General features: G+C 42.8%; 1 protein-coding gene across 5 annotated transcripts in view; it reads left to right on the top strand.

Annotated features, from left to right (window-relative positions):
• Nucleotides 1–27,309, top strand: part of cacna1ia (calcium voltage-gated channel subunit alpha1 Ia) — a 135,929-nt gene that overhangs the window by 42,229 nt on the left and 66,391 nt on the right. For all 5 annotated transcript variants that reach the window (XM_068578811.1, XM_068578810.1, XM_068578808.1 and 2 more), the window contains exon 3: nucleotides 25,039–25,150. In XM_068578811.1, coding sequence (XP_068434912.1) covers nucleotides 25,039–25,150 — 112 coding nt within the window. The remainder of the gene's footprint in view (nucleotides 1–25,038; nucleotides 25,151–27,309) is intronic.

Here is a 27,309-nt window from a genome sequence, read left to right as displayed (position 1 = left end):
ATTACCGGAGGCAGCTGTAAAGAAAGCTACAGATAAGCAAAGCAATAATTATTCTACTCCACATATTCTTGTCTCGTTACACGAGGAAGCTAAACTGCCAGCAAACAGAATTAATAGATGCGATGTGACAGCTCACAGTCGGTCCTCCTCTGTGGAATACATTTTGTCCTTTTAGAATACATTCTGCTATGTTTTGCCGATGGCTAACGCCGCAAAAACAATAAAAAGCTAATTCTAGTTGCACTGCGTACTGCGACATGTCGGACCATCGAAAGTACTAAATATGTACATATATCTTTAATTGCAAATAGGGGTAGATTAACTCTAATCTGAGATATTCAGGATTTAGGGAGAGAAGGAAAAGCCTGGAACCAAATAAATCATAACACTTGAATAAGTTATGGTACTTTTGAAAGTGCACAGGCAGCTTTTTCAGTCTACTTTAAGCCCTTCGTGAACCTGGCTCTGCCACCGACTGTGAAGGAAATAGAGCGAGGTTGTGTCAAAGAACATAACGTTTTGTAAAGAAGAACAAACGGCTATGACGAACCTCTGCAACACTTCCAGTCCAATTTTGTAGGAGAGTGTGAGTCACCGGGGGATGTTTATTAGTATTCTGCTTTTTGATAGATCTGCCGTATGTTTCAGCATGAACCATTTGCCTACTCGCTGCGCCAGCTTTGAGGTCTCCCCTTTGGTAACGATTACGTATGAGCACATTACAAGACTCATTACAATATCAAGGAGACCTGCAGATCACATGCCCTTTTAGTGCCTTTGAGTAGAGGCTTTGTCTTTGTTTCCTGGCTATGAGAGGCACAAACATCACGTTACCGATTCATGGGTCAGAATTATGCCAAGCGCAGATGACCCCGCCCTCCCTCCCCAACACCAGAGCCTCTGTGGCTCATGGACTTCTACTGCGTCAGTGCACACAAAACGACCTTCTGAGTGACCTTCGCCCAGCTGTCATGTGTGATGGAGCCCTCACCAAACTTCACCAGAAATACATGACAAGCAGCCCACAAAACATCAATGGTTGTGGTATAAGATTCATTGAAGGTCTCTGATGAAGAGAAAGTAGGAGGCTCATGGCCAAGCCAGTGCTCACCTGAGAGAGATCAAAGCGAGTTTCACGAAGCTGCTTCTTCAAGGATATTATAACGTGGCATCCTTTTAAGACTAATAGTTGGAGAGAGGTCTAAGATGAACATGCAAGTCAGGGAGTGTTTTTCCTTCTTAGGAAGCCCCATTGTGTCAATCTATTGTGACATGATAAAGAAGCTTATTTTGAATTTCCCTCGGCATTCAACGTTTTCCCTTTTTTGATTTGAAGCTCTGTTCAGTTTATTTGATTGGGAATCAAGGAAAGCGGGAGCCACTGAGATGCTAAAGGGAGTTTTCCGCTGCGTGTTTGCAGCACTTCACATGGGCACCGACTCAACTCGACATCACAAGATATCAGAGTTGGCCTATGAGCTATGAGGATGCATAATTCACTAATAACATATATGGCACACTGAAAACGAAGGATGTGAGTACTCGATGAGCAAAGACAGATAAAAGAAGAAAGAAAGACAGGAACGAGAGAGAGATAGAGAGATAGATAGATGGAGAGAGATGGAGCTGGTGCATGATGAATGGTAATTAGTGTGCAGATAGAGAGGGATGGGAAGTCAGTGAGCTGCACAAAAGCAAAACACTGAGTGAAGGACAAGCTTGTGACGTCTCTGTGAGAGACGTATAAAAGAGAAAAGATGGAGACGAAAAAGACGGATGATAGCCCTCAGATAGGCGGGCAGAGAGGGAAGTGGAAGCAGGTTTGAGATTGCTAGTTAGCACTTTTCTAAAACGGCAGAGTGTGAGAGGGAGACAGAGTGAAGGAGAAGGGAAGATAGTTAGCACAGTGGCAGAGTGAACTTTTGCCCAGTGCCTGTCAGCTCAGAGGACGGCAGAGGACGGGTGTGTATGTGTTGTGTGTGTGCGTGTCATCTGTGTGCGCCTGTGTGTTGTGTGTGTGTGTGTGTGTGCGTGTGTGCATTCTTGCCTCTTGACAGTGAGGAGGAACATGAAGTCTCTAATTGCTCTGGTGACTGCAACTTCAGACCTCTTTCACAGTGAAAGGCGGAGACACAGAGAGGGGGAGGGGTAATGCTGAGATCGGAAAGTGGCACTAAATGAAGTTATAAATGAACGGCACGCAGACGTCTTCAAACAGGCGAATAACAGAGATCACACACAGCAAACAGGGAACCAAATGCTAAATGGGGATGTGTTGCAGAGAGAATACAGGAACTGCAGCAAAGCTTCGGGGCTATATGTCAGTAACATGTGTGCAAATGTATCAATGGACAATGTGAAAGGCGTCGTTTTTGGTTGACTCTTATTGCTCATTCGCGGCGGGCATTAAAACGGGTAAAAACAACAACAGGGTTGTAAGCAAGAGTTTAATATATCCAACTATCAGGCAAAGACCGTGTGTGTGCGCATCCTTCACACATCTAGAGAACTGTTCATCAGATCTACGTCCCCCTTGGTGGTTGTATTGATGTTTACATTTAATAGATCAACTTAAAATAAGCAATGTTGCTCTGGGCACTGGGGGGGAGGGGATTCTGCGCAATCTGGACTAAGTTGAGCGTGCCGTCTGCAGGGGTCCTTTATGACCTGCTGTTAACGTTTTCTTCCTGATGGTGGATATGCCAACATAACAACAGAACTCTTCTTCACATTCCTGCAGTCAACGAGACATTATTATGAATCCCATTGCTGTCCTTGGCAAGACTTGCCCTGCTAGGATTGGCCAGTTGTCCACGCTCGTCCAGGTACTTGTAACGTCGGCTATCTATCCTGACCTTAAGTACTCAAGGTCAATGCCTAACCTAAACCAATCCTCCAGGCAAAGAAATGCAGCGGTATTCATAATCTTCTTGAATTAGCACTCCCGGGGTTCAAGCAATTGGCCGGTCCCAAATGGGCAGCGCACTAGTTAACATAACTTAATAGGTGCTGATATTTCAGTGCAGATAAAAACTTGTCTCTACTGCCTCCAAGGCGGCAATAGAATCACTGATTACGGGTTTGAAATAAGGTTGTTAATATTTTTGGAAATGCATGGTCTATACATAATACATATGTAAATATCTATTTCGCTATTATCTGCTCTGAAAATAATAACAACACCAATCACTATAAGAAAAATATGACTTTTGAATGTTAAGGAGCTTTCTTCTACTACATCTTCATCTACGAGTCCACCTGGACTCACGGAGGAAGAATGAATTATCTACAACGCACACCTTCATCACTGACCATTTTCTGACTTCTGTCCAGTGACTCTTCCTCTCTCCTGGGATTAATCCCTTATCTCTCCGTGTGCTCTGGAAGGGGAGAGGTTAGAAAGAGGACAGTAAAAAAGCGAAAGGAGGAGAAGAAATAAAACAAAAGGAGCAGAACTTAAGACAAAGGGAGTGTCGAAGACAGAAAGAAAAGCCATGAAGAGAGAGAAGAAAAGGTTAGTTAGTGACCAATAGGGACCAGCTGTAATGCCCTGCTCTGTCACTGTCTTACACACACACACACACACACACACACACACACACACACAACTCTCTCTCTCTCTTTCGTTCTTCTTAGTCTCATATACACATAATCCCAGCTGTCAGATATATGTTACACACATATGGATCACACTCAGCCGAAATCCCTCTCGTGTGGGTGTCTGTGTGTGTGTGTGTGTGTGTGGAAGGGGACGGGGGGTGGCATCTGTCAGGGCGGATGCTAAAACCCTTCCTCTGGCCAATGATAAAAGCTTAACGTGTGTGTGTGTGTTTGTGTTTGTGTGTTACCTCACAGATGTTTGGACATTAGTTGATGGCCGGAATCTGCAGCTCAAATGAGCCTTGGGGCTTAGGTCATAAAAGACCAGCTTTATACTTACACACACACACACACACACACACACACACACACACACACACACACACACACACACACACACACACACACACACACACACACACACTTCCTAAGTAGCTGAGTTGGTGGATTTCTTCAAAAACTCTGTAGATTGTCATGGAACTGAATCAGTGCCGGAGTTACTGACAGAACCGCAACGAGCTCAGAAAGGGACTCAGGAGAGTAAAAAGTGAAACAAAGGAAAGAATGAGATGAGGTTTGGAGGAGTAATAAAGGAGGAGATGTGGTAACACAATAGCGAAGGGATGCCTCAAGGAGAGAGGAAAAGAGAAAATAGAACATTTTTACATGCTTTTCATCGGGTTGGTGGAGTCAGAAAAGTGAAACAAATCCTGTGAAGACGCCAGCAGGGGATTGTATACACCAGAGACTGCCAGGGAATCTCTTTCGGGAAACAGGGACACTGCTGGAGATTGCGGGAATCTCAACACGTGATAATCCTCCTTGTGAATGTGTGAGAGTGGACACATGGCATCTTACACCCTCGCCAGGCTACACAGGAGCTGGCAGCGGCCATGACACAAATGAAAAGCTGTGAACTACTGAACTTGGGAAGAGAAAAGAAAAGGTCATATAGACTGACTGAAGTATTGGCCCATGCAACTATTGGATTTGGCCTCTAGATTAACCGTATATTACTGCAAATAAGCCTTTCCTCACCCACAGGTTGATCCAGTGGGCTCAATCCTGCTCTGACTTTTGTTTGGGCAACACAGCTGACATGTCACCGCTTCATGTTATTATTACAACCAACTGCTGTATTGAAGACCACCTCCTATGACGGTCAGCTGTGTGTCGTCACATTGAGTGTGTGTGCTGTACACATAGATTGCACAAACCAACTTAAATCTTACCCAAAATACTCTTTAGGCAATCACAAACTGTACACACACATTTGCTTTGTCCTTCAACTAAGACCACACACAGTACTGTGTGACACAAACCAACACTTCTCAAACAACCTGCTGTCTTCAAGTAATAACCAGTGTGCTATTTTTCTCGCAAATGAGATTTGACAGCACAGATCTGTACAATTTAGTCTCCTGGCAGGGAGGGAGGGTGCGAGAGAGAGACTAAGAGTAAGAGAGATAGAGAGAGAGAGAGAGGGTGAGATTGTGTCCTTTTGGCCCATCCTTTTGGCCATTTTCCCAGTCAAACGAGTGTGAGAGGAGCGCAAAGGCAGCCAGGGCCCTCAGAGAGCCAAGCACTGTTTAAACGACGTTATCACAATACATTTGTTTCCACTCCATCTGTTTCACTTACACATTCTCCGACACCTGCTCTTCATCCCTCCCCCACTTTTGTTATTTTTCTCTCTCCGTATGTCACAATTATCGTCGACTGTTTAAAGGTGTAATTAGGACAAGACTTTTCCATTAAAAAAAACAAACAGTAGTCTGATACAGAAATAACCTTCTGACTCATCATTAATGACCCGCTACAAGTGCGTGGCGCTGTCTGTTTCTGCAGAGACGATACCCTCTGCCTGTATTTTCTCTTTTTCATCTTATTTTGCTGTTTCTGGGCATCAGCAAAGAGCCTTCGGGCCCCAACATGGGGGTGTAACCCCCAGCCAATTACAGGGTGTGCAGCTCGCTTATGGTCATCAAATACCGCAGCTTTGTCACACACTCGGTGTCTGATACTGAGGGAATATGTCCCGTTTAACTGTGTCAAATACAAAGAGGCTGTTTTTGAAGCGTTTTCATGTGCAGCGGCTCCCCCTCCCCACCCCCTCCCGCTCTCCTCTCTTTCCTACGAGTGCAGAGCGGCTGCTGTGTGGCACGCACGCCGAGCAGAGCCAACAGGACAAAGCCTGCCCTTCGGTGCATTCATTCATAATCTGGCGGTGTGGCACCTCCCTGTGGGGCGCGGGTGTGTTTATTTGTGCTCTGAAACATAACCGCCGTGAAACAATCACAAAATAACTTTTTATTTTTCTGAATTCTTAGAATTTGTTCCAACCAACTACCGCTACCTTTCCTCACGTGCGACCGTGGCTCGGAGAGCAGGGGCCTCCTTCAATCAGAGGATCGGCGGTTCCTTAACTCCACGTTGCTCCCGCGGGCTGTTCCTGGCATGTATGAAAGCGCATGACGGGAAGGTGGCACCTCGCCTGGTAGCCCCTCCCATCAGCGTGTGAGTGGGGTGTGAATGATGGCATGTGGTGTTAAAGTGCTTTAAGTGGTCGAAAGAATAGAAAAGTGTGATACAAGTACAGTCCATTTACTTTTCACGCTGTATTTTGGTCAGCCTTTGCTTCTCTTTCTTTCTTTCTTTCTTTCTTTCTTTCTTTCTTTCTTTCTTTCTTTCTTTCTCTCTCTCATTGTCTCTAGTATTGTTGCAGTCATGGCAGGAACATAAGTGATAGTGTGACCCTTCATCTTATTACACACACACACACACACACACACACACACACACCTCAATCCTACCTAACACCTTGCATGTCATTTAGCGCTTGAATGGGTTATTGATCAGAACATGCCTACATTACTTTGGGACCTTGTATGGTCCCAAGGCCAGTAAACGTGTGTGAGTGCCAGTTATATTGATTCAGAGATGAAGACACTTAATTTACAAATTCTGATGATTTGTGTTGATGTGGACATGTTCATGGGTTGCCTGTTTTAATAGCTGTGTGAGCATCAGGGGCCTAACCTCCGGGTCTGAAAAGTGAAGCAGAATTGCCCGACTCTCTGGTTGCAAAATTAAGTCTGATTGTATCGAAGTCTATAACACAATTACTCTACTTCTTGCTTGACTTAGTACCTCTGTAAACGTGGTAGTTTCAAGTCTTTTCCAATACAGCACAAGCTCATTTAGTAAATTATTGAAAGCTAATTGTCACATTTTGGTCATCAAAAAATATCTGCTGGTCGATAAATATAAGAAGAAGATGTAAGCTGAACAAGCAGTGGCGAGCGATATATAATAGTTTTGCCTAAAAGTTTGACTCTCAGGCAAAAGGTAAGCTGCTCGACCCTCTCGGGAGGGATCTTGGTGCCTGTGTGCAGCTTGTGAGGAAGACGCTAGTCAGGGGAGAGGAAAATCCCCAACTCCTCTCGAATGAAACTCCTCTCGAATGAAACTCCTCTCGAACGAAACTCCTCTCGAACTAAACTCCTCTAGAACTCGGCCTCAGTGTTTTTTGTAGTAAAAATATATATTAAAAAAATAGTCAGCTGTAATCTCAATTTGAACCAGATGTAATCTGACTGATCACAGAGCATTCTGGTTGATTGCGATGCAATTTATGTGCATTTATCCCTCATTAACCTCCATGTTAATAATGTCAATGAGGTCAGGGAATCATAAACCTCACTGTAAATGTTTTGTGGCACAGCAACGTCCTTCTAATTTTTACATAGTAGTGTATAAATTGCATCTAAAAGAACCTAAACACAAAGGATTCAGGACATTATTTTGTTCTCTCATTGAGACATTAATTAGAGGACAGAGTTACTGCTGATGTGTGAGTATCTCCTAGAAATGTGCTGAATTTGCCTCCTCGCCACATGTGATTAATGGGGATCCCATCTTTCACTCTCTTCCTCCCTCCCTTCATCGCATGCCCAGTTTTGTCACTCTTCTTCTCTTTCATCCTCTCCTCCTCTGCTTCTTTGAGTTACTTCAGCCATCTGTACGCCAAAGTCAGGCAGATGGTGAAACAGACAAAGGGACAAAGTTGACATGTCAGCGAGACAGACGTCACTTATGGAGTCGTCATCGCGTCAATGAGCAGAAGGTAAATTGAAGCAACAGTTTCCTACGTTTCCCTTGGTTCCAATCATGGACTGGATTAGAGAGATGCTGCGTTTTATTGAAACTATAATTTGGGGATATAGTTTGCACAAAGCCATTTCAAGTATAGTACGTATGACTAATGTTGAATGTTTCAATAACACACTACTTTCATTTGGTTGTAATTGCTTTCAAATTACCAAACAGTGTAAAATGTGGTGAACTTAACTGTTGCATTAAATATAATTACATTTTTAATAGCTTAGTTACATAAACATAATATGATAAAGTATAAGCTTTGATATACATTTCCATAGATTGATCTAACAACAAATGGATGATTTAAAGCTACATACATAAGGAAAGATCAGAAGTATTATTTTCCCAAGGTAACGTGCTTCCACTAATGCCACTGTTGCATCGCCTCACTCGCTCTATATGTAATTCATTTAATTGTGCGCGCATTGTAACGCAAGCAGAAGCGGTTTAGTTTTTATTCCTGGGACTCAGTGCGTGTCTGCTCCTTTGTCCTCCTGTCGAAGCATATTTTGCTCGCCCATACCTGAGCTTGCCAGCCTGCAGAGATGCGATTCCACCGGGTGCAGTCACTGTCAGAGCCGGTTAATATCAAATGGCACCAGTTGAGCTGCAGTGACTGACCTTGGTTATGCTTTAGATAACCAGTCAGCTATTGCAGCCCGCGTTGCAATGCCTTCTTCTCTGCAGTTTCTAGGCGTTGCTTTCTGTTTTTATTTCATTTCATAACTTGTTTGTAAGTCATGTGAAATCAGAAGAGAGTGTGCACATCTATATTTACTCTAGATATGCATGTATGTGTGATATTTAAGTGATTGTACATCCTTTAACGAAGTTATAAACGGTACTCCCCAGCCGTGCCCCTGCACCAGATCCTTTACCTAATGACAAACATTGTCTCGAATGACTGCTTTGCAAAACTTTGCGTTGTGTTTGAGACATTTGAAGGTACTGAGGCGCATGTACACACAGCTTGTCTCTTTACTGTCCTCTAACAAACTCTGACATCGCCCTCAAGAGAGCATTTAGCCCCAGCACAGCCAGAGAGGGAGGAAAATGCCGGAGAGAAGAAGAGACAAAAAAAGATAAATCAAGCAATACCGCGACCAAAATTGCTCCTATATTTAAACAAATGGAATTATGAGGAAAAGTTCTTTTGTGCCATCATCCTCAATTTTGTGTCCTGTGTTCTGAATTTCAATGTTTTTTTTTTTGTTTTGTTTTTTGCAACTGCTGCCATTTTTGGAATTGGAATATGAGATTATAGAGGAACCCTGTTATTTCCATTGAAGTGGTTTGCAAAGAGGGCACACTTTTTTTCCACCCGTTTCTATCACAGCTAACAATTCCTCAATTTATTCACGTTGTTCTCAGATCCGACAGATCATCAACGAAATAATTATTGCGGAGGTATTATTTTGTCATTCTTAGATGGTGAAAGCTGTGAAAACGTGCCTCCATTAAAGATGAATATTAATGTAGGCCTATTCCTTCTTTTAACAACTTTAACAGATGCACACAGCAGTTTTCTGAGGCATTTTTTCAGTATTGCTGTGCTTCAAAATTTGACAGCTGCATACTCACACTTGAGAGCCTCTCGGCACAGACGCACTCTTGTACCACTAACTACTGAACAGCACCACCGGAGCCGTTGAGGTTTACGTACAAGGTGCCCTTGCACATGGCTAACAGGAGAGTATTTTACTTTACCTGCTTGATGTTCCCGAGCTGCTCCAAGGAGCTCGCTCACAAACTGCAGATGAACACTGACAGCACTGTCACCGTCCCATTACGTAGTCTTAATGTTTGGGAGGTGAAGCGATGGGCGAGTGCGCTGTCCTCCTTTTTTGTTTTATCATTTTGTTTTAGTTAGCATTCCGGCGGCGGGACTTGGCAGCGCTGCTCATATTGTGCCCTTCACAAATAGGTTGATGATCAGGCCCGTTAAAATGAGCGAATGGCCATTTGACTCCCTATAATGATGTTAATGAAAATGAGGACAAGTGGTGACGCTGTGGAGAAACTTGGACGCATAACAAATGACAGCTATGTGAGTTGGGATACAGTACCCAATGATATTGCTACAGTAAGCTAGACAAATTAATAATGCAACGCCAAACATCCGTTTGACATGTTTTTGGGTTCTTCTGGAAATTGTTATGTGGCCCCAAAGACAAAACAAGCCCCAGATCTGAACTAGATATCTCCAGTACAGTATCTATCCCTGTTTTTTTTTACGGGGCCACTCTGGAGAAGCCTCGAGTTGAGATTAGCAGCTTAGCTTTGTGTGCCTTCAGAGCACCTTCTGGCCTAACCAAGCATGAGTACATGCAGAGGGGACATGGGGACACACTGCTTCCTACTGCCACTGTGTGTCTGTGTGTGTGTGTGTGTGTGTGTGTGTGTGAGAGAGATGCGGAAAAAAAATAAAGATGCTGCTAGAGACAGGTGTGTGTTTGGCTGTGTAATTGTGTGCATTTTTGTCGAGTAGTTTAAGGAGGTTTGACTGTGTGAGCATGTGTGTGCGTGTCAGGTAGTAATTAATAAAGACAGGAACATTGGCTCTCCTGCTGTGCTGACATGCCGACAAGGGACTTGCCACCAATCCAGACACACACACACACACACACACACACACACACACACACACACAAGCTCACACACAGACACACTGGAGATAAGACAAACTTATTCCAACTGACTGCATGGCAACTAGAACTTTCTGAGCCAGTTAAAAAGTAAACTTGGACTTCATTAACCAGCCGGGCTTGCTCTTAATTTCAATGTCCTAATTTTGTACCAGCTCCACCTGAAGGTAGCAACACACAAGAGGGTGTGCTATGCATTATTGAGCCCCTTCTACTTCATTTCAGTCTTGCAGCACATGTGGATTAATATTGTAGTAGTCTGATGAGGACAAAAAAACGAAGGACTGGGGTGGAGAAGGAGAGAGAGAACAGGTCACGTAGACTCGCAGGCCTTGGTGGAGTACTTTATTCTCCCTCGGAGCCCTTCACTGAAAACAAAGTTCAAAATAAAGTTAACTTGCAAACCAATAGCAAAGGTAAGTCGGGGCGAAAGCACTAGGTGGGACGTGACCTCGGAGGCTTCAGCACGCCACGGGAACTAACCACTAGACCTGCAGTGTTTGTTCTACGCTCGCTGCAGCAGAAGCAATCAGAAACTTCTGAAGTGAACCAACTGAAAAAATAATTATGGTTTATGGTGATACGAGTGATGAGCCCCTGCACGTCTGCTTTCAACGGATCAAATGTTTTTGTTGTGTATTGAAAGGAGATGGCGAAAAATCTCTGTTTAACTTACCATGTTTAATGTTTCCTGTTTCATTTTTTAGGAACAAAGATTAGGGGTTGTTTTTAGTTATTTTTTAGGTATTACATCGTATTCAGTCTGTATAACGCAGGTTAATGACTTGCTCGTGTGCATTTTCACTTCCACAAACCTTTCTCTCATTCCTAAAATGTTAAAAACAGAAAAGGTATTAATGATTTTGTCTCTTTGCAGACAGTATAAATCACACCCAAGTCCTCACTCCCATAACTTAAGAGAAGAAAAAGGCAGAAAAGTCAAGGTCAAAGGAAACAAGGACAGAGAAAATGGAAATGATTTACTCTGAGTGCGCGTGTGTGTGTCAAAGTGAGCATACATTCTTTTTACTAATTTTTAGTGTGGAATTTGGTTTGAATATTTTATAGCAGCAGTCGTCACTTGTGATAATAATGAAGCAGTTATTTTCAAACTGAAAAAAAAACTTGAAAATGGAAGTAAAATGCATGAAATATTTTTTTCTCTGGATTTAGAAGTTTTAGTCCACAAAACCAACTAAGAACTAACAGTTCAGTCTGTCAGTCATGTTGCTGTCAGTCACTCTCTATCCCTGAGCCAGCGTGCCTCGTGGCTTATACTTAGGGAGGTGGAAAGACTTCTTTGGGGTGTTGGGGTTGAAAAAGAAGAGAGACTGTTGAGAGAGCGGCAGCTGAGTGGGAGCTGTCACAGCAGCTCGGCTGAGCCTGGGGTAAAATTCAGGCCAAAATAGCAATTCTTTCCTTTGGCATTAGCGAGACGGCACAGGAGCCTCTCTTGGTTCACAAAAAAGCTTTCACTAAATGCCACATAGCATTCGTGTGTGTCAAGTGTTTTAGTAGCCTTTTAGATGAAATATTGATATATGATTGTGGTGAAAAAACAGCTGGAGGTATATGGACTTCTCCCTCTTGAGCACACCAAGAATCCTTTCATCCCCTTGTATTATCATACATGAGTTTTATTTAGGAATAAGGAAACCAAATTATTGGTAAACTAAAGGCATGGCAATGGCAATGCCATTCTGTCAGTTGTTCAGTTCACCACTTTGGTATAAAATATATGTCAACAACTATCGGATAGCTTTTTGACATGATGTTTTATGACAGCTTTGGGGCCAGTTCAACAGCGCGCAAGCTGGCGTAGTGACCAAAACCACGGCCCGCCAACGCTGATTAGCAAATTCAAACATGTTTAACTTGTACACTGTGGTAGAAACATTATCCCGGCTTAACCTCTGCATGTTAGCAGTGTCTTTGTGGGCTTGTTAGCATGCCTAGCTAGCGTTTAGCTAGCATTTAGCTAGGTTAGGCAAGTTATTGATGTGGGCTTTTGGAACGTGGCCTCGATTGGGCATGTTTTACACACCTTCCTGATTCCACTACTGCGAGATGTTGTCAAAAAGACTGAATTCCCCCGAGATCTCCAGACACTTTTACATCACTTGAGGATGGAGAACACCGGATCAAAGGTAGACTGAGCTTGTCTGTTTGTAGATGCACCACGTGCCAGTTAAAACACTTTCACCCGGTCGCTAGAATGACCCTGTTGCTTTTTGTTTGAGTTATATTACAGTATGACATTGTGTCATTCCCCATTCCACTATTTTGAAAAGAAATAGGTTCGCCTCATAACACAGAATGGAAAAACATAAATGGAGAAAGAGAAAGGCCGTCACCTTTCTGCCGTAAAATCAGCATCACAAATGGCTGGATCACAACCTATTAATAATTTGTTTTGTTCTTTGTGTCTCTCTCTGTCTGTCTGACTCACTCACTCTCACACTCTGTGTCGTCTCATTCATGCCGCTCTACTCTCGGCTTGTTTGTTCTCCTTTCATGAAACACCTGTGAGGCTCAGGGATCCACTCGCCATGCCTGCAATTAGAGGCGTATACTCAGGGAGCCTAACCAATCACGAGGAAAATCAATTGCTAGAAAATAAGATGCACAGTAAGTGAAGAGAAAATCAAAAAGTTTACCCTGCACCAATGTGGTTTAAAGAGACATTCAAGCTCGCACGAACGAGCGAGGTGTTTCATAGACAGGAGAGTGTATATACTCTACATTATTCCAGTCATTTAGGCTACTTTTGTGCTGCATGGTAAAAGGGATCCAACCTATTTTTTGCTCAGGATTGTCTAATTTCATCCCCAGAATGGCAAAGCTGCTTTAAAATGTCTGATGTGCAACACAATTAATGTTAAATGGACTAAAGAGCCAAACCACAGCTCACAGTGGAGTTTTCCTTAACTCGCTCCCACACCCAAGCCTCTCTCTCTCTCTTGTTTCCTTCTCTTACTGAGCCCTCTGTCGCCTTTCTCCCTCTGTTTGTAACAAGGGATCATGTCAGCCCATTAGACCCCTGTTGAAATATGGATGAAGAGATGAGAGAGATGAGGGCGTATAGTTCCCTTCTCAACCAGATCCTCTTCATCCCCATCTCCTGCCTCTGATCTCCGTTATCCTTACTCCCTTCTGTCAGTTCAGAGAGAGTGATGAGGGTGTTGTTTGTGTACTACAGAGGAAAACCTGAAATTTAATATAGTTCATGTGTCACACACGTTCTCCCTGAAGAGATTAATTAATTTGACAATGTGCTGAGTCTGTATGTGCACGTCTGTGTTGTTTCAATTGTCTCCCATCAAGACAACAACAGAATATAGTCTTCTTTTTCATCAGAAGTTGTAAATGAAACAGACCGACACTCCAGTTAAGGTTTTTTTAATTACATTAGTCTAGTTCTGGTCAGCCATACTGAAAGAACACAGACTAGTAAATTAATCCCAGTTTTCTAGACTGAGAGCACAGATTATGAGGCCATAATCTTCACACTGACTTGTGTTGCATTATGTGGCCCCTCGGAGCTCTGTAAGATAAACACTTCCAAGAAAGAAAGTCATATTAAGCATGATTATGCTGCTCTTTTTCTCGCTTTGTCTCTGTTGTGAAATGGAAAATAATGTAATAAAGGTGGACTGAGGTACACATTCAACTAGTGGTTTTAAGGAAATATTACAAATTAGATGGATTGTATGTATGTAGTCTTTAAAATGTCAGTTTTAAAAGGTGTCATTGATGTGCATCTGCAGCCCACAGATCCTCTGTTCACGTTGTGTAGAACAGGTTGAGTTGTACTTATGTTTATGAACCAGCACAGAAGCCTTATTTATTACTCCGTTCTACCTCGACAAAGGCACCAGAAACCACATCCACTTCTTCACTTTTTACTTTTCACAATAAAAGCCTCAGACATGTAAAATTTCCCGTTGAGTACATAAAAGCACATATTTGTGTTGGTTATTCGTCCCACTCCCGTTGTGGAAAGGCAGATCCAACCCCTGAATTGGGACACAGGCTTTGAATTGATCTATAAACTCTTTCTGTGTCATACAAGAGGTGGTTTGCACCATGACACCCACTTTGAATGAGGGGTAAAAGGTAGAGAGAAATGTTCATGCATGGCTGTAAAAGGATTTGTAGCAATCATTTGTGATGCTAATTTCCTCTTTGGAGAGGCTCTCTTGTTTGTCCTTTCTCTGAGTACTCACGTGCTAAAGCAAAGATGTGCTTCAGATCTCTAGATGTCAGAGAGGAGCAGACAAAGACCAGCACTGCTCCACTGACATCCCCTTCACGGTCCTCATGGCTGCACATGGGAAGTTGGGAGAGATCGCAGAGCAGATGGCTGCACCACATGTGACCAGTGAAGTCACGATTAAAGACCACAGACTGTCAAAAACGACGTGGACGGAGGAGTCACTGTGACGTCACCCGTGGGTTTGTGGGCTACGGTCTTGAAGCTGTTTGACATTTTGGCCATTGCCATCTTGTTCATTTTGTAACCAGAGGTGACGAAGATATTTTTAAGCGACCGAAACGGTTGCTATAAACTTTCCTCCACTGAAAACACACTGTTCTGTCAAAAACACAGACAACTCCCAGACTTGACAACACTGTCAATCACATGTTAGCCCCGCCTTATACACTGCTTTATTGTCTATTTTACTTCAAAAGGGACGACTGTTCGATATGAACATCCTGCTGTATTGAAGAAGAGTTAAACCTAGCAATTGAGAAAGTAAACTCATGTTTACAATGTTTACTGAGGTAATAAATCAAGAGAGAAGTTATTCTATACAACCAGAGGAGTCGCCACCTGATGGCCATGGGAAAGAATGCACATCCAAGGCACTTCCACGTTGGCTTCACTTTTAAAAACCAAAGGTTGCCATGTTAGAGACTAAAGACTTGCTCTTGTATTTGGAGGGCATGATTGTCAAGAAGGTTTATTGACCAGCCCTCAGTATGTAATGTCAGACAAATCAACTTTTGTTGTTTTTGTCATGACAAATGTAAGGTATTCATGCGACTAGAGATAAGAATACAGAGTACAAGAGAATACAAAGCCGACAGAGAGAAAGACAGATGGCTGGAGGGAGGTTGAGCACCGAGGATGGTCGCTTGTCACATCAGAGTCTGTGGATGTCAGCAGCGTCGTCCTGTCATCACATCTCTTTCTCTCTCTCCCTCCCGCCTCCTGTTTCCAATACTCTGACCCTGTGTCGAATTCAAACTAATAGCTTGTGAGTACACTGCATGCGCCGCTATCCACTGACCCACCAGACTCTCTAGTCTTTATCCATGTCCCCTTCTCTTCCTACCTTTCTCTATTTTCCCTATGCAGGCCTTTTTCAAATTCCTGTGCTCGCTTCTGTTACCAACCTCCCTTTTCACCCTTGACTTGCCTCTATACACTCAGTTTATATTGGTCTCTCTCAGTCTGTCTTCCAGTTTCCGTCTCACTGAGTCATGTTGTTCTCTCTCTCTTTTTCTCTCTCGCACACACACACACACACACACACACACAGAAAGTATTGGCTTATATTTCCCATGGTGTCTGCAATACATTCAGCTTCACTAGCGGCAGCAATGTACTGGAGCAAGGCACCTGCTGTGCTGAGCTGATATGAGGAGAAAGACAGATACACAGTCACACACACGTAGACGCACACACTGTGTGTGTGAGCTTTCAAATGCTGAAATATGGATCGAAAATGTAATCATCCTGTGTCTGTGAATGCAGTCATGGCACATCACTACAAACTTGTGCACAATTACACTGTGGTTTAGCCCACAGGGAAATGTGAGACGTACAAAAAACGGCACACAAAAAACGCACGCATGAATATTGACACACACAGTTTGTGTTGTCTCGGTGGCTGAAGGCAACCCGCCGGCTCCCGTTGCCTTGGTTACAGGCCATAGGCTTGTCTTGAGAGGTGCTCCAGGTCTCGGTTTGCCGTGTCAGGCTGTGTGGTTGGCACAGTGTGGCCGTCTGTCTCTTACTCTGTCTGTCTGACGACGCCAAACTGGATGCGTGTCTGCGTGTGCAGCTGTGTTTTCTCGTGCGTCGGGGGGGGGGGATTGGATGCGTATGTGCATCAGTCACGGGGAGAGAGCAACACATTATGTGGCAATTTCACATGCCTTAAAGAAATCATGAGTGCAATTACCAAATTAGGTTTCAGTTTCTTGGATTCTGTGATGAGTCCACTCCCTTTTGCCATCGTTCTATAATTGCTTTTTTTTTCTCTCTATCAAAACACTTCAAGGAAGATGCAGGCAAAGATGGCTGACAAATTGTTTATTATTTGTGAGACTGAACCACTACTGCATACACACAGCCGCTGCCGTTTACCAATTCCCAATATTTGCTGCCTCTCCATCGGTCTAAGCCCGAGCCTCAATAAAACAGACCTATACTGTATTGATGGAGCTTGCCGCTGGTTTCTTGGAAACAGATAAGGAGCCTCTCACTCGTTTCTGCTGACCGCTTTGCTGCAATACAGATTAAACCACTTGTATCTACCCCTTTGTGCCGGCAACTGACATTTTGTGTTTCATCTGGTGGAAGTGTTCTCTGGGCTTGCCTAAGCTCAAATACAGAGACCTTTTCCAAACTAGTGAAATCACTTAAAAAATATCTAGTCTATGCCACATGGGACTACTGTTTTTTCAATATACTCATTCTATTTTAGGAAAACGTTTTAGCCCAAAAATTATATAGTGTGATTAGAAAATATCTGTATTTTAGAAACAAGGAGCAAAATCTAGTCGTGATCAATCAGGTGTCTGTTAACTCCTAACAAGTACATTATCAATGATATGCACACATACGATGTGAACAATACAAATGTCATTTTGAAAACATTTGATAAACACAATGTTAGCTTTATTCCTCAAATTATTGCTCAAGGTTTAATTTGTCATGTGATCGAATAATTTTTAAACTTGTACTGACGGATACCAAAGTATGTCCCGAGCAGACTCCAATAATTTAATTAGAACAAATGTTGTGGCATTGGTCCTGATCATACTAAATATAGTCTTTGGGCACAAACTAACCAAAAACAGTCTCATCTCCATATTGCTGAGCGTATGCTGACATGGCAATGTGTGGACATTTACCCACACTGAGCAGTGTGCAACGCTTACTTTCAGGAATACAAACTGAATGCTAATTTCCGTGTCCTTGTGTCTGAAACTCACAAAATTAAATTACAGGAAAGAATATGAAGTGAATTAACTCACTTAACTTGTATCTGTTTCTGAGGGCATGACTGATTGAATAAAAACAAAACTTTACTTTATATAAGGATCTGACTCATCTCTTTCGCAGAAATGAGTCATTAGAGAGAAGGGGAGTTTGCAAAGATTTCGTTCCTTGTGCGTCCACTAGCTCTTTGGGCGTCCACTAGCTCCTTGTGCGTCCACTAGCTCCTTGTGCGTCCACTGTTATTGAGAAGTTGCGATGACACGTTGACCAGAACATATGCGCTCCTGCAAACGATACATATTCACACACTATGGCAAAAGTTGCAAGTTAGCAGAAAGTATTGAACTGCCAGGAAGGATACATTAAGCTAGTTTTAGCAAGCCTTGCAAGTCTTTATCGAGTTACATCTTAAGAACAAGCCGTTTAATTCAATCGACTTCTATCACCTTGATTCTGTGAACTTCAAAGCTAATTTCGTTACTCCCTCATCAACCTCTGTTCGTGTGTGCTGCATCTTTGAGCAACATAACTGTAAAGATGTTAGACTGTGCATCTACTGACATGTCTAGAATGAGATTATCACCTTGAATGCACATGTTATACTGTGTGTGTGTGTGAGTGTGTATTTGCTGTGACGAGATACAGTGAGATGACATTTACTTGATGCATTGCACTCACTGAGCCTCTTTTCAGCTGCACAACACAATGCTCAAGTTATAAAGCAGGAGTCTTTACACCCTGCTATTTCTTTCATGGTGCTGGAAGGCAAATCTGTGTTTCTTGGACATTTGAGACCCAATTCTATTCAGCGCATAACACACACATTTTCAAAAAGCCTTTTTTATTTTTGAGGAACGTCTTATCTTAAGGACTGCCAACATTGTTATTGAGCAAAGACGGATTTTTAGTTTGAGGGAAATATGCAAAAAATATAATTCCTCAAATGTTGTTTTGTATAGGAGTGTGAAGACATCCATGAGCAAACTTTTTCCGGGGCTGGCAAAGTGAAAGTCACATTTGCTGAGACAAGCAAAGCAACACTTACGGAACAAATGCTGCTGTTTGCTTGAGGCTTTTAAGATGGCAGTTTACTTGTTATGCTTGGTGCTCCGCTGTGTGTATGCTCTTTTGGTTGGAGAGCTTTTGGCCCACTGGTATTCAGGGGAATGGCTTTGTGAACATTGTGAACTCTCCGGGTTAGCGTTCTGTCACCAATAAAGGTTAAACTGGGGCATTTGCACAGCTGTTTGCATAGATAGTAAAGGGTATGCAAATCTTCGATGGACTTTCTAGCTCTCAGCTGTATGCTAGCAAATGACTTCTTGATGAGAAGCTGAAATACAAAGATAGAGGTCAGGGACAGTAAGGACTCAACTATTAAGACACACAAAGGAGAGTTGGCAGACACTGTAGAAGGATGGACTGAGAAGCCCGTGGACAGAGTAGAAATGAGGCCGAGCAGCCAGAGAGTCCAACAGAGAAAACCCGCCTGTGATAGACTCATTGATCAATTTTACCACAAGGCATGAGGAAATTAAGTGGGATGGAAAGAAGGATGAGAGCAGAGTTAGGAAGGTAGGGAGGTAGATCCCTGGCAGGCTGCCTCACTACTTCATCACGGAGAGGGACACGCAGAGAGAAGCAAGGTCACGATACAACAGTTAAAAAGCGTCATAACAAAAGTGCGACTGTCTGATGTCAAGGACAGCGGGCAGACGCACTCTGTGGCCGCTTGTGCAGCGGGTGACATCACCCAGACGCGCTGACGGATTCTTCCTCGCTCACAGAGAAGCGGATGTGACACTCGCCACAACATGGATTGTTTTTTAAGACGTGAATTTGCAAACACACCCAATTAGATGGGACAGTGGTTGTCACGAAGATGGTTGTGTGTGTGTGTGTGTATGTGTGTGTGTGACCTATTATGCCATGTTTTCATTGAGAGATGAGACAGGCACAGGCTTCCGTACCACAGTGAGAAGCAGAATTTCATTTGTCATTTTGATTCACTCTGAATGAGATTGATCCCCAGGGTTTTTACACACACACACACACACACACACACACACACACACACACACACACACACAGCTGTTGATGTGTTGCATCCATTTAATAGTCATTCCTATATTTTCTATGGATGATAATGCCAACGTATACACGCACGTACACACACCTACACACACTCACACAAACACAATGTTTTAAAGGAATCGTGCAGAACTACAATTTGCTTTACAATTTGGCTTTTGAGTTTGCGGATAATTTATCACGCAGCCGACTTGTGAATGTTTTTTTTTCTCCCCTGCTCAGTCTGAGCCGAGCGGTCTTTCATACACGTGACAGAAAAGAAGACGTGTAAGAAAGCAGAGATTGAAAGAACCACAACTCCATTCATGAGGAGGACGAACCAGAGGCTCTTTCAGTCGGTCCAAGGCTTTGAGCACCAGATTCACTCTCATCAGTAGAACTGCTGAGCATGCCAACAACTTGGGTGTGATTTTGGCTTCTCATCTGAACTTCCAGAAGCACTGTTTATTATCTCTGGTGCGGCCCGTCATCATCTGAGAATATATATCTAAAGTTAGATGCTTTCTCTGTGAGCCTCTGAAAACTGCTTCATGCGTGTATCTCTAGTAGATTATTGTGCTGCACTTGTTGCTCACCTGACAAAGCAGGTGAATAGACTCAAGCATTCAGAATGCTGCAGGCAGAGTATTGACTGAAACCAAAAGGTTTGATCGCATCACTCCTACTTTAACTTCTCTTCACTGGCTCCCAGTAAAACAACGACTTCATTTAAAGTAACCTCTTAATTGTTTTTAAATCGATAAGTGGCTTCGCTAAACTCCTCCATTCGTTGTTGACATGCTCAAAGAATACTCTACCTAGAATATATTCAAAGAACATATATTTCAAGGGTAAATGTGTGGTTGATGGAGAAGAGTTTAATTTTAGAATGTATGTATTATTATTTGTTTTGTTATTATTCATTTTATTATTATTTCCTTTTATGCTAATACTTTCTTCTCAGCTTTAAGGCTGCGAATGTAAAATGTTTAAATGCATCCAGCGGGAAATACAGAGTAGTCACAGGGACAAAATAAATAAGAAAGGCACTCAGGTAATAAATTGGTTTTACACATGCACCAGGAACTTCCATTTTAACATTTTGATTATTAGAATAATTTGTTTTTTTTTCTGACACTGTTGTCATACTAAAGGTGTAGAAAATAAGGTCATACTTGAGCTCCTTGTAGCGCTGCCTTTTTGTTACCTGAATGCATCACAAAGGAGAATCATCAACACAAAGTGAGAATCCTGATATCTTTTTTTACGAAGAGAGACAGAGCTTGGTGAAGTTGGAAAGCACCAAATAGGACGAAGAAGAAAAAGGGATGCAAGCGGAGGGAAAGTCTTTGACGAAATCTGTAGTGACGCAGAGGGACGGGCATGTAAATAGGTAGCGGCGTTGAGAAGAAGTAAAAGGAGAGTGGAAAAATGTGATGAGGAGAGTAAAGACAGGGAGGAGACCCTGTCCACATCTTAAGAAGATTAGAGGTTCAGGAGTGAGGAGAACGGGAGAGAAGGTGTCATGCTTAACAGAGAGAAAGACAGGGCCATAAGGATTTAAGCTGAACCTCCCCAGTCACGAGGATGGTCCCCGGGTGGATCCTTGAACGTTTTCAGGGTAAATATCCCCCAAGTAATATCTTTAAAAGAGAAATCAAATTAAATGCTGAAGCTCAATAACAGCATGCCTCCATTCCTTTCTCCTCAAAGCATCCTTGGTGTCAGACTCGGTTAGCGGCCTCCCAACATGTTAGCGAGTGACATGACCAGCCGTCAGCCGGCGCTCTGGAATCAGCTGGGGGTGAGTCAGCCGCCCGCTGCTTCATTTCCCTGGAGAGGCAAAGGGTACGGGGTTGGTATGACAAAGAAACTGAACTCCAACCAGCGCTGAGTCACTTCACGTGTCGGTGCAGATGCTGCTGCTGCTGTTAGGCCACAGTTGGGGGTTATGTGGAGGAATACGTTGTGCGTTTTTTCACCCGAGCTGCTCTGCCAATGTTTGTATTTTAGACTCTGAGCTGTGAAGAGATTGGTGAGAAGGTTCAAAACAGGCATTATGCAGCGGCATATAGATTCTGTCCTTTGTCGCCCATCTTGTGTTTGTTGGGAGCTTAAGTCCCAAACAAGTCTTTTCCAATGCTTTTTGTATATCTGTGTGTATTTTTCTTTTCTTTCTCTCAGACTGTCTGTCTCACTCTCTCTGTGAGTTCATGGCATGCCTCTGTTCTTGGCTCCTGCTTTGCTAGCACAACCTCTGGGCAGGTTGTGCAATGGGAGTCCTAAACCAACACACACACACACACGCACACACACACACACACACATAGACAGACATTTATAATTTTACACACACACAAACCTGATTGATTTTGCATTGCTTGTGTTCCAAAGTCTTTGCTTTTGTTTTTTGCTGGTCGGGCAAAATTGCTCTTCGTTTGTCACACATGGGAATGAACGATGAGCTGAGAAAATGGAGAGGTAGAAGGAAAAGAGGGGGAGGCGACAGCTGGGAAAATTGAAATGATATTGAGGGAGAAGCGTTACTGTAAGCGAGGAAGGAACATTGTACCCCAAAGGGGGGGGAAAGCCGTATTTCAAAGAAGAAGTTGCTTGGTTAGATAAGGAGACTATAAGGCAGGAGAAATCATAACAATATTTCTCTTCACACACCACTCTCATATTATGTCTCCCCACGTGCCTGTGTTCACCCCAGAGAATCGTGCTAAAGAGATAGCAGAGCTTGCGGGATGGAGAGACGTACAGATTAAAAGAGAATGTTGAGTGTGCAGGAGAGATGAATAACAAATATGTTTGCAACCACATAATCTCTGCATAAAAGTGTGTGTGTGTGTGTGTGTGTGTGTGTGTGTGTGTGTGTGTGTGTGTGTGTGTGTGTGTGTGTGTGTGTGTGTGTTGCACTAAGCATCTAGTTAAGATTTTCTGAAAAAAAAAGTGCACTCAAGGTTTTTTTAGAAAATCCTTGAGCTTCAAATCATTTTATTTTTCATATTTAAGTTGGATCTTCTTCAGTTGAATTAGAAATGAAGTGTGTCCCTGATCAAGGCCGGTTGGAGGTTGCCCACTGGAAAAAAATGTAACTCTTCAAGTGTTGATATTTCTGGTCCTTAAAATGTTGCACATTTTCTTAAGCGTTTCATCAGATTTTTAGACTTGATGTGCACACTTCTTCAGAAGATTACAGATGCAATATCTTGAATGTTAAATTATTTCCAGTTAAGAGACGACAGTTTATTCATTTTTTTTATTGTTGTTTTTTTTTTCCTTCTCTGAGCTTTTTATATATTAGGAGAGATTGTGCAGATATGTTTCTGCAGATCATGGGTGTGCGGTGCAATTTGTTTTATTCCAAAACAAAATCAAAAAATCCCAGCTGCTCATACGCAAATTGCAACACGTTGACATCCATTTGACGTGTGAAAACTTTGCCTTATGGCAGCTGGTTTCTCCTGATGTCATATGAGGATTGCATGTTCACATATCGCACATCACGCATTCATTCTACACAACGATGGCGGCTCAGGAAGAGGTTACAGATGCTGCATCAGTTCTATCACAAGTGCAAAGTATTTATTCAATGAAGGAAAAGCAAAGAACGACACTTGAGGCTTTTCTCGATGGAAACAAGGTTTTGTTTACTCTTCCCAATTCTCGCAATCGTTTGATCATTTTTCATTCAATCACCTGCTATGTATTTTGTTATTTTCATTATTTTACTTTGCCCTGCCCTTCTCCAAACAGTTTCCCAGAAAGCTTCTCTGATGGTTCTATGTAACAAACTACCTGGTAGGACAGGATGGCCCAAAATGACACATTCCCCACATCCCACTACCAGGGCGCACACGATCTGTAAGAGCAAAGTTCATAAGAACAAAAGACTTACAGCTCATTGTGTGAATACAAAAAGGAAGACATAAAGCAAGTTAAGAGGATAGAGTATAGAACTCGAAAAACATAAGCTGACAGTTTAAGATACGAAAGCAGTGAAAAGCTGTAAAAGACTTAAACTGCTCGACAGTGATTAAAACACAGACTCATACTCCTCACTATCATATGCATAGTACTGTATGAATTAAGCACGTTAAGTCGCCTTTTCAGTTTTATTCATCTCTGCAAAGCATTAAAATGACACAATAATCACCTTGTATTAACTCTTGAAGAAGGCCTGCTGCATGTAGTTCAGTCTGGGCCTCGGTAGGTATTGTGCAGGCGTAAGCTCTCTGTGAGTGACGGCTGGTCCACAGACGAGAAGAGAGGGACGCTCGGTGGAGCGTTGCGGGTTGGAAGTCAAACGTTGCAAAACAAAATCTGAAAAAAAAACATATTTTTATTGACGCTGTTGAGAAATTGTTAATGACATTCAGAGACATCTGACCCCGTGCTGCTGTATCTTACGCCACTTATTTCTGTAAATATGTGCCTTGTGGCAGGCAATAGTATTTATCTTGTCAATGTCTTTTTTTTTATTCCCTGACTCATGCACTCATGGAGCAAAAATGTGTTGGCTGGAAAAAAAAATTCTTCTCATCTTCATTTTGATTGAAGAATTGCTCACTGGCAGCGCGGCGGCGGGGGGACCTCTCAGCTCGCACGGCGTGTTGCTTACATGCTGCGGATGAGACAGTTCAGCAAGTCTTCATATATGTGATGTGAATCTATCTCTTTCAATACGAGGTCATAGTTTGGTACTATGAACCACTGTTCTTTCCAGTCATATACAGTATATTGTGTATATATATATGGAAAGAAAGTATATATATATTCTCTGTCGGGACATTATCCTCATGTCAGGACCATGGCATCCTGTTAACACGGAGACAACCCACCACCCACTCGGTCTATGTGGGAGGTAAAACAAACGCACCCCATGCGCTGAAGCTAGCAGCCATGAAGTCATGGGACAGAGGAATGTATCAGAGTTTAGAGGATAAATGTCAAATAAAGAGACCACCAACTAAATTGATGATGATCCTAATGTAAGCGCATTTGAAACCCGCTTCTGGTATATCCAGAGAGTGATCGAAGGGACGGGGAGTGAGGAGACCGATGTGAAGGAGAAATACTGAATGTAGCGTTATAGAATTATAAAACATGAAGAAAAATCAACCCAGAAGTCAGTTGACGGAGAGACATATTCAAACTTAACATATTTCATTTCAGGCAGAATCTAATTCTCAAACCTTTAAGAGGAATAACTCTGAATTGATCTCTTCATCCATCCAGCCCCGTTTGAGATGTATACTGTGTGTGCATGGCCGTGCATTTCTCCTCAGCTGCTACGCTCCTTAACCCCAGCTCTGTTAATACGTGGTTCGAGAGGATTAGCATCATGGTGATCCTGCTCAACTGCGTGACACTGGGCATGTACCAGCCCTGTGAGAACATCGACTGCACCTCGGACCGCTGCCAGATTCTGCAGGTAAGGCAGCGCCCTGTGTGTTTGGGTTTGAGCCTTCTGTGTGTGAGAATAACATGTCAGCGCTGTGATGAAGAGATGGAACAAAACGTCAATTAACATAAACAAAACCTCGGAGCGGCCCACGACTCCTCTTGTCATCGTTTCTCACGCTGTGATGCAGACAAACACCGAGCTGGAGTATTTCCCTCCTGAAAGCTTAATATTTTCTGCTGCTCTCTGAACAGGGAATTGGGAGTTGAGTTTGTTTTAATATAGTCGCGTTGAGCCGCATGCGATTTTGTCACTTGGTGATGAATATACACTTGTGGAGACAAGTACCAACAGTTGAAATAGTGGTTGTGGATGAAGCCACAAAGGCCACAGCCGGTAAAGTTTCCCTCATAGGCTTCGATTATTGTGCTGCAGATTGTTTGTTTGTATCGCTCGAGATGATGCATTTGCTCTTTACCATTGTGTTGTTCCTGCCCCCAGACATTAAGAGATTAGTTTTAACCTGGTTTCTCTCTAAATTCCTTAAAGTTTTCACATTGCACATGAAAGCCAACTATTTGTAGATCAACGCCTTGATGTGCTTGTGGACTTGATTGATCCTGTAACAGAACTAATAACAAGCTGAGTTCTGTCCTTATTATTCACGGCCTGATGTCGGAGCACGTTATTGTATTTTTTTGTTGCCAAATGCCAAATATTGTCCTTTTTGTTTCTGTTTTGTAAGCTGTGTAGTCGGGCTGATGTGGGTTGTGTGTTTCCTCTGTAATTTGCCAACTGGCGGAGGATTCGCTGTGTTCCTCGGGGGTTGTAATTGGTTTTCATTGAAGTCAATTTGGCAGGCAATTTCTGACGTGACGAGGACGACCTTATTTGGCCTCACATACTTTTTAGTTGATGGTTCTAATGTCCATTGAGTTTGAGAAACTCTCCAGTAACCTGCACGTGAGGTGTGTGCTGTTGCTCTGTTGCCGCATCTCGCTTGCCTACAGCACATTAGAGTGGATTATAATATCAAATAAAGCCCCCCAGACCAGACTCTAATAGGTTTATTTATCTCATTGGATTTTCTCCTCATTGTGCAGAGATTTCAAATAAGCATTCACTGCAGTTTTAAAACTGTGCGACACATCTTCCTCTCCTCCTCCTCCTCCTATCTCCTCCTCCTCTTCGTCCTCCTCCTTTTCCTCCTCCTTCTCCATCCAATATCATCTTCACTCCTCCCTATATTCCCAATCCCCCCATCCTACACACTCTCTCTCTCTCTTCCGCTATGCTTTGTCTCTTTAACAAGCATATTGTCTCCCCAGGTGGTTTGAGGGGTCCTGTTCTGGTGGTTGCTAATGGTAACAGGAGGGATTTTGCTGACAGAGCTCAGATTGTTAGAGTGGCCCTCACATGCTTTTTTGGCCCTCTGTGAAATCCTCAGGAAAGAGACCATGGAGCAGCCACAAACAATGTATACATCACCCCAGGATCCGCTCACATAATTGTAATACTGGGTTGAATTGGGATTCCTAACAGGACAGAGGCCTGGACTTCAGGGTGCTTAAAACCTATTCAGCACCGCGCCCCGTTTCGTCTAACCTCCCCTCCAAAAAAAGCGTGTTTTTAAAAAAGGCACCTCGCTTATCTCCGCAACCACAAATTTGATTAAATTAAAATCGTTAAGTTAATTATTTACGTAAACTCCCACGAGAAGTACCGCTTCCAACGTCGGATTTCAGTCAAAGACGCATCGCTGTAGCCCTGCAGGCCTGTGGGATTCTAATAAAGCAATCAACATCCATAGCGAGCTACCTATTAGTATCTCTACATCTACAAACACAGCAAGAGGCTTTAGTTTTTTTTTCAAACGGTCTCATTGGTCCCTTTACTGCTGGTTAGACCACGTCATACGACACATGCAACCAACGATTTTGTACGGACTCAACAAACGAGATATGATGTGTTAATTAGTGAGTTTAAGTGGCTCACTGTTTCTCCATGGTTCAAGTCTTTGTGCTAAGCTAAGTTAACTGGCTGTAGCTTCATATCTACCATACAGATGAGAGACAATTATCAAATGATCTCTTTCAAGTCTCGGCAAGAAATCAAAGAGCTGTAATTTCCAACAGTGGGATATGATTGATCATTTTGTTTGATATGATAATAAGTTCTTTGAAAAGTAG

Source organism: Clinocottus analis, unplaced genomic scaffold (assembly GCF_023055335.1).
Source record: "Clinocottus analis isolate CAN_PGR_092001 unplaced genomic scaffold, fCliAna1.0.p SCAF_16, whole genome shotgun sequence".
NCBI lineage: Eukaryota > Metazoa > Chordata > Actinopteri > Perciformes > Cottidae > Clinocottus > Clinocottus analis.
The sequence above is the reverse complement of the archived record's forward strand: the minus strand, read 5'-3'. Positions and strand labels throughout refer to the sequence as shown.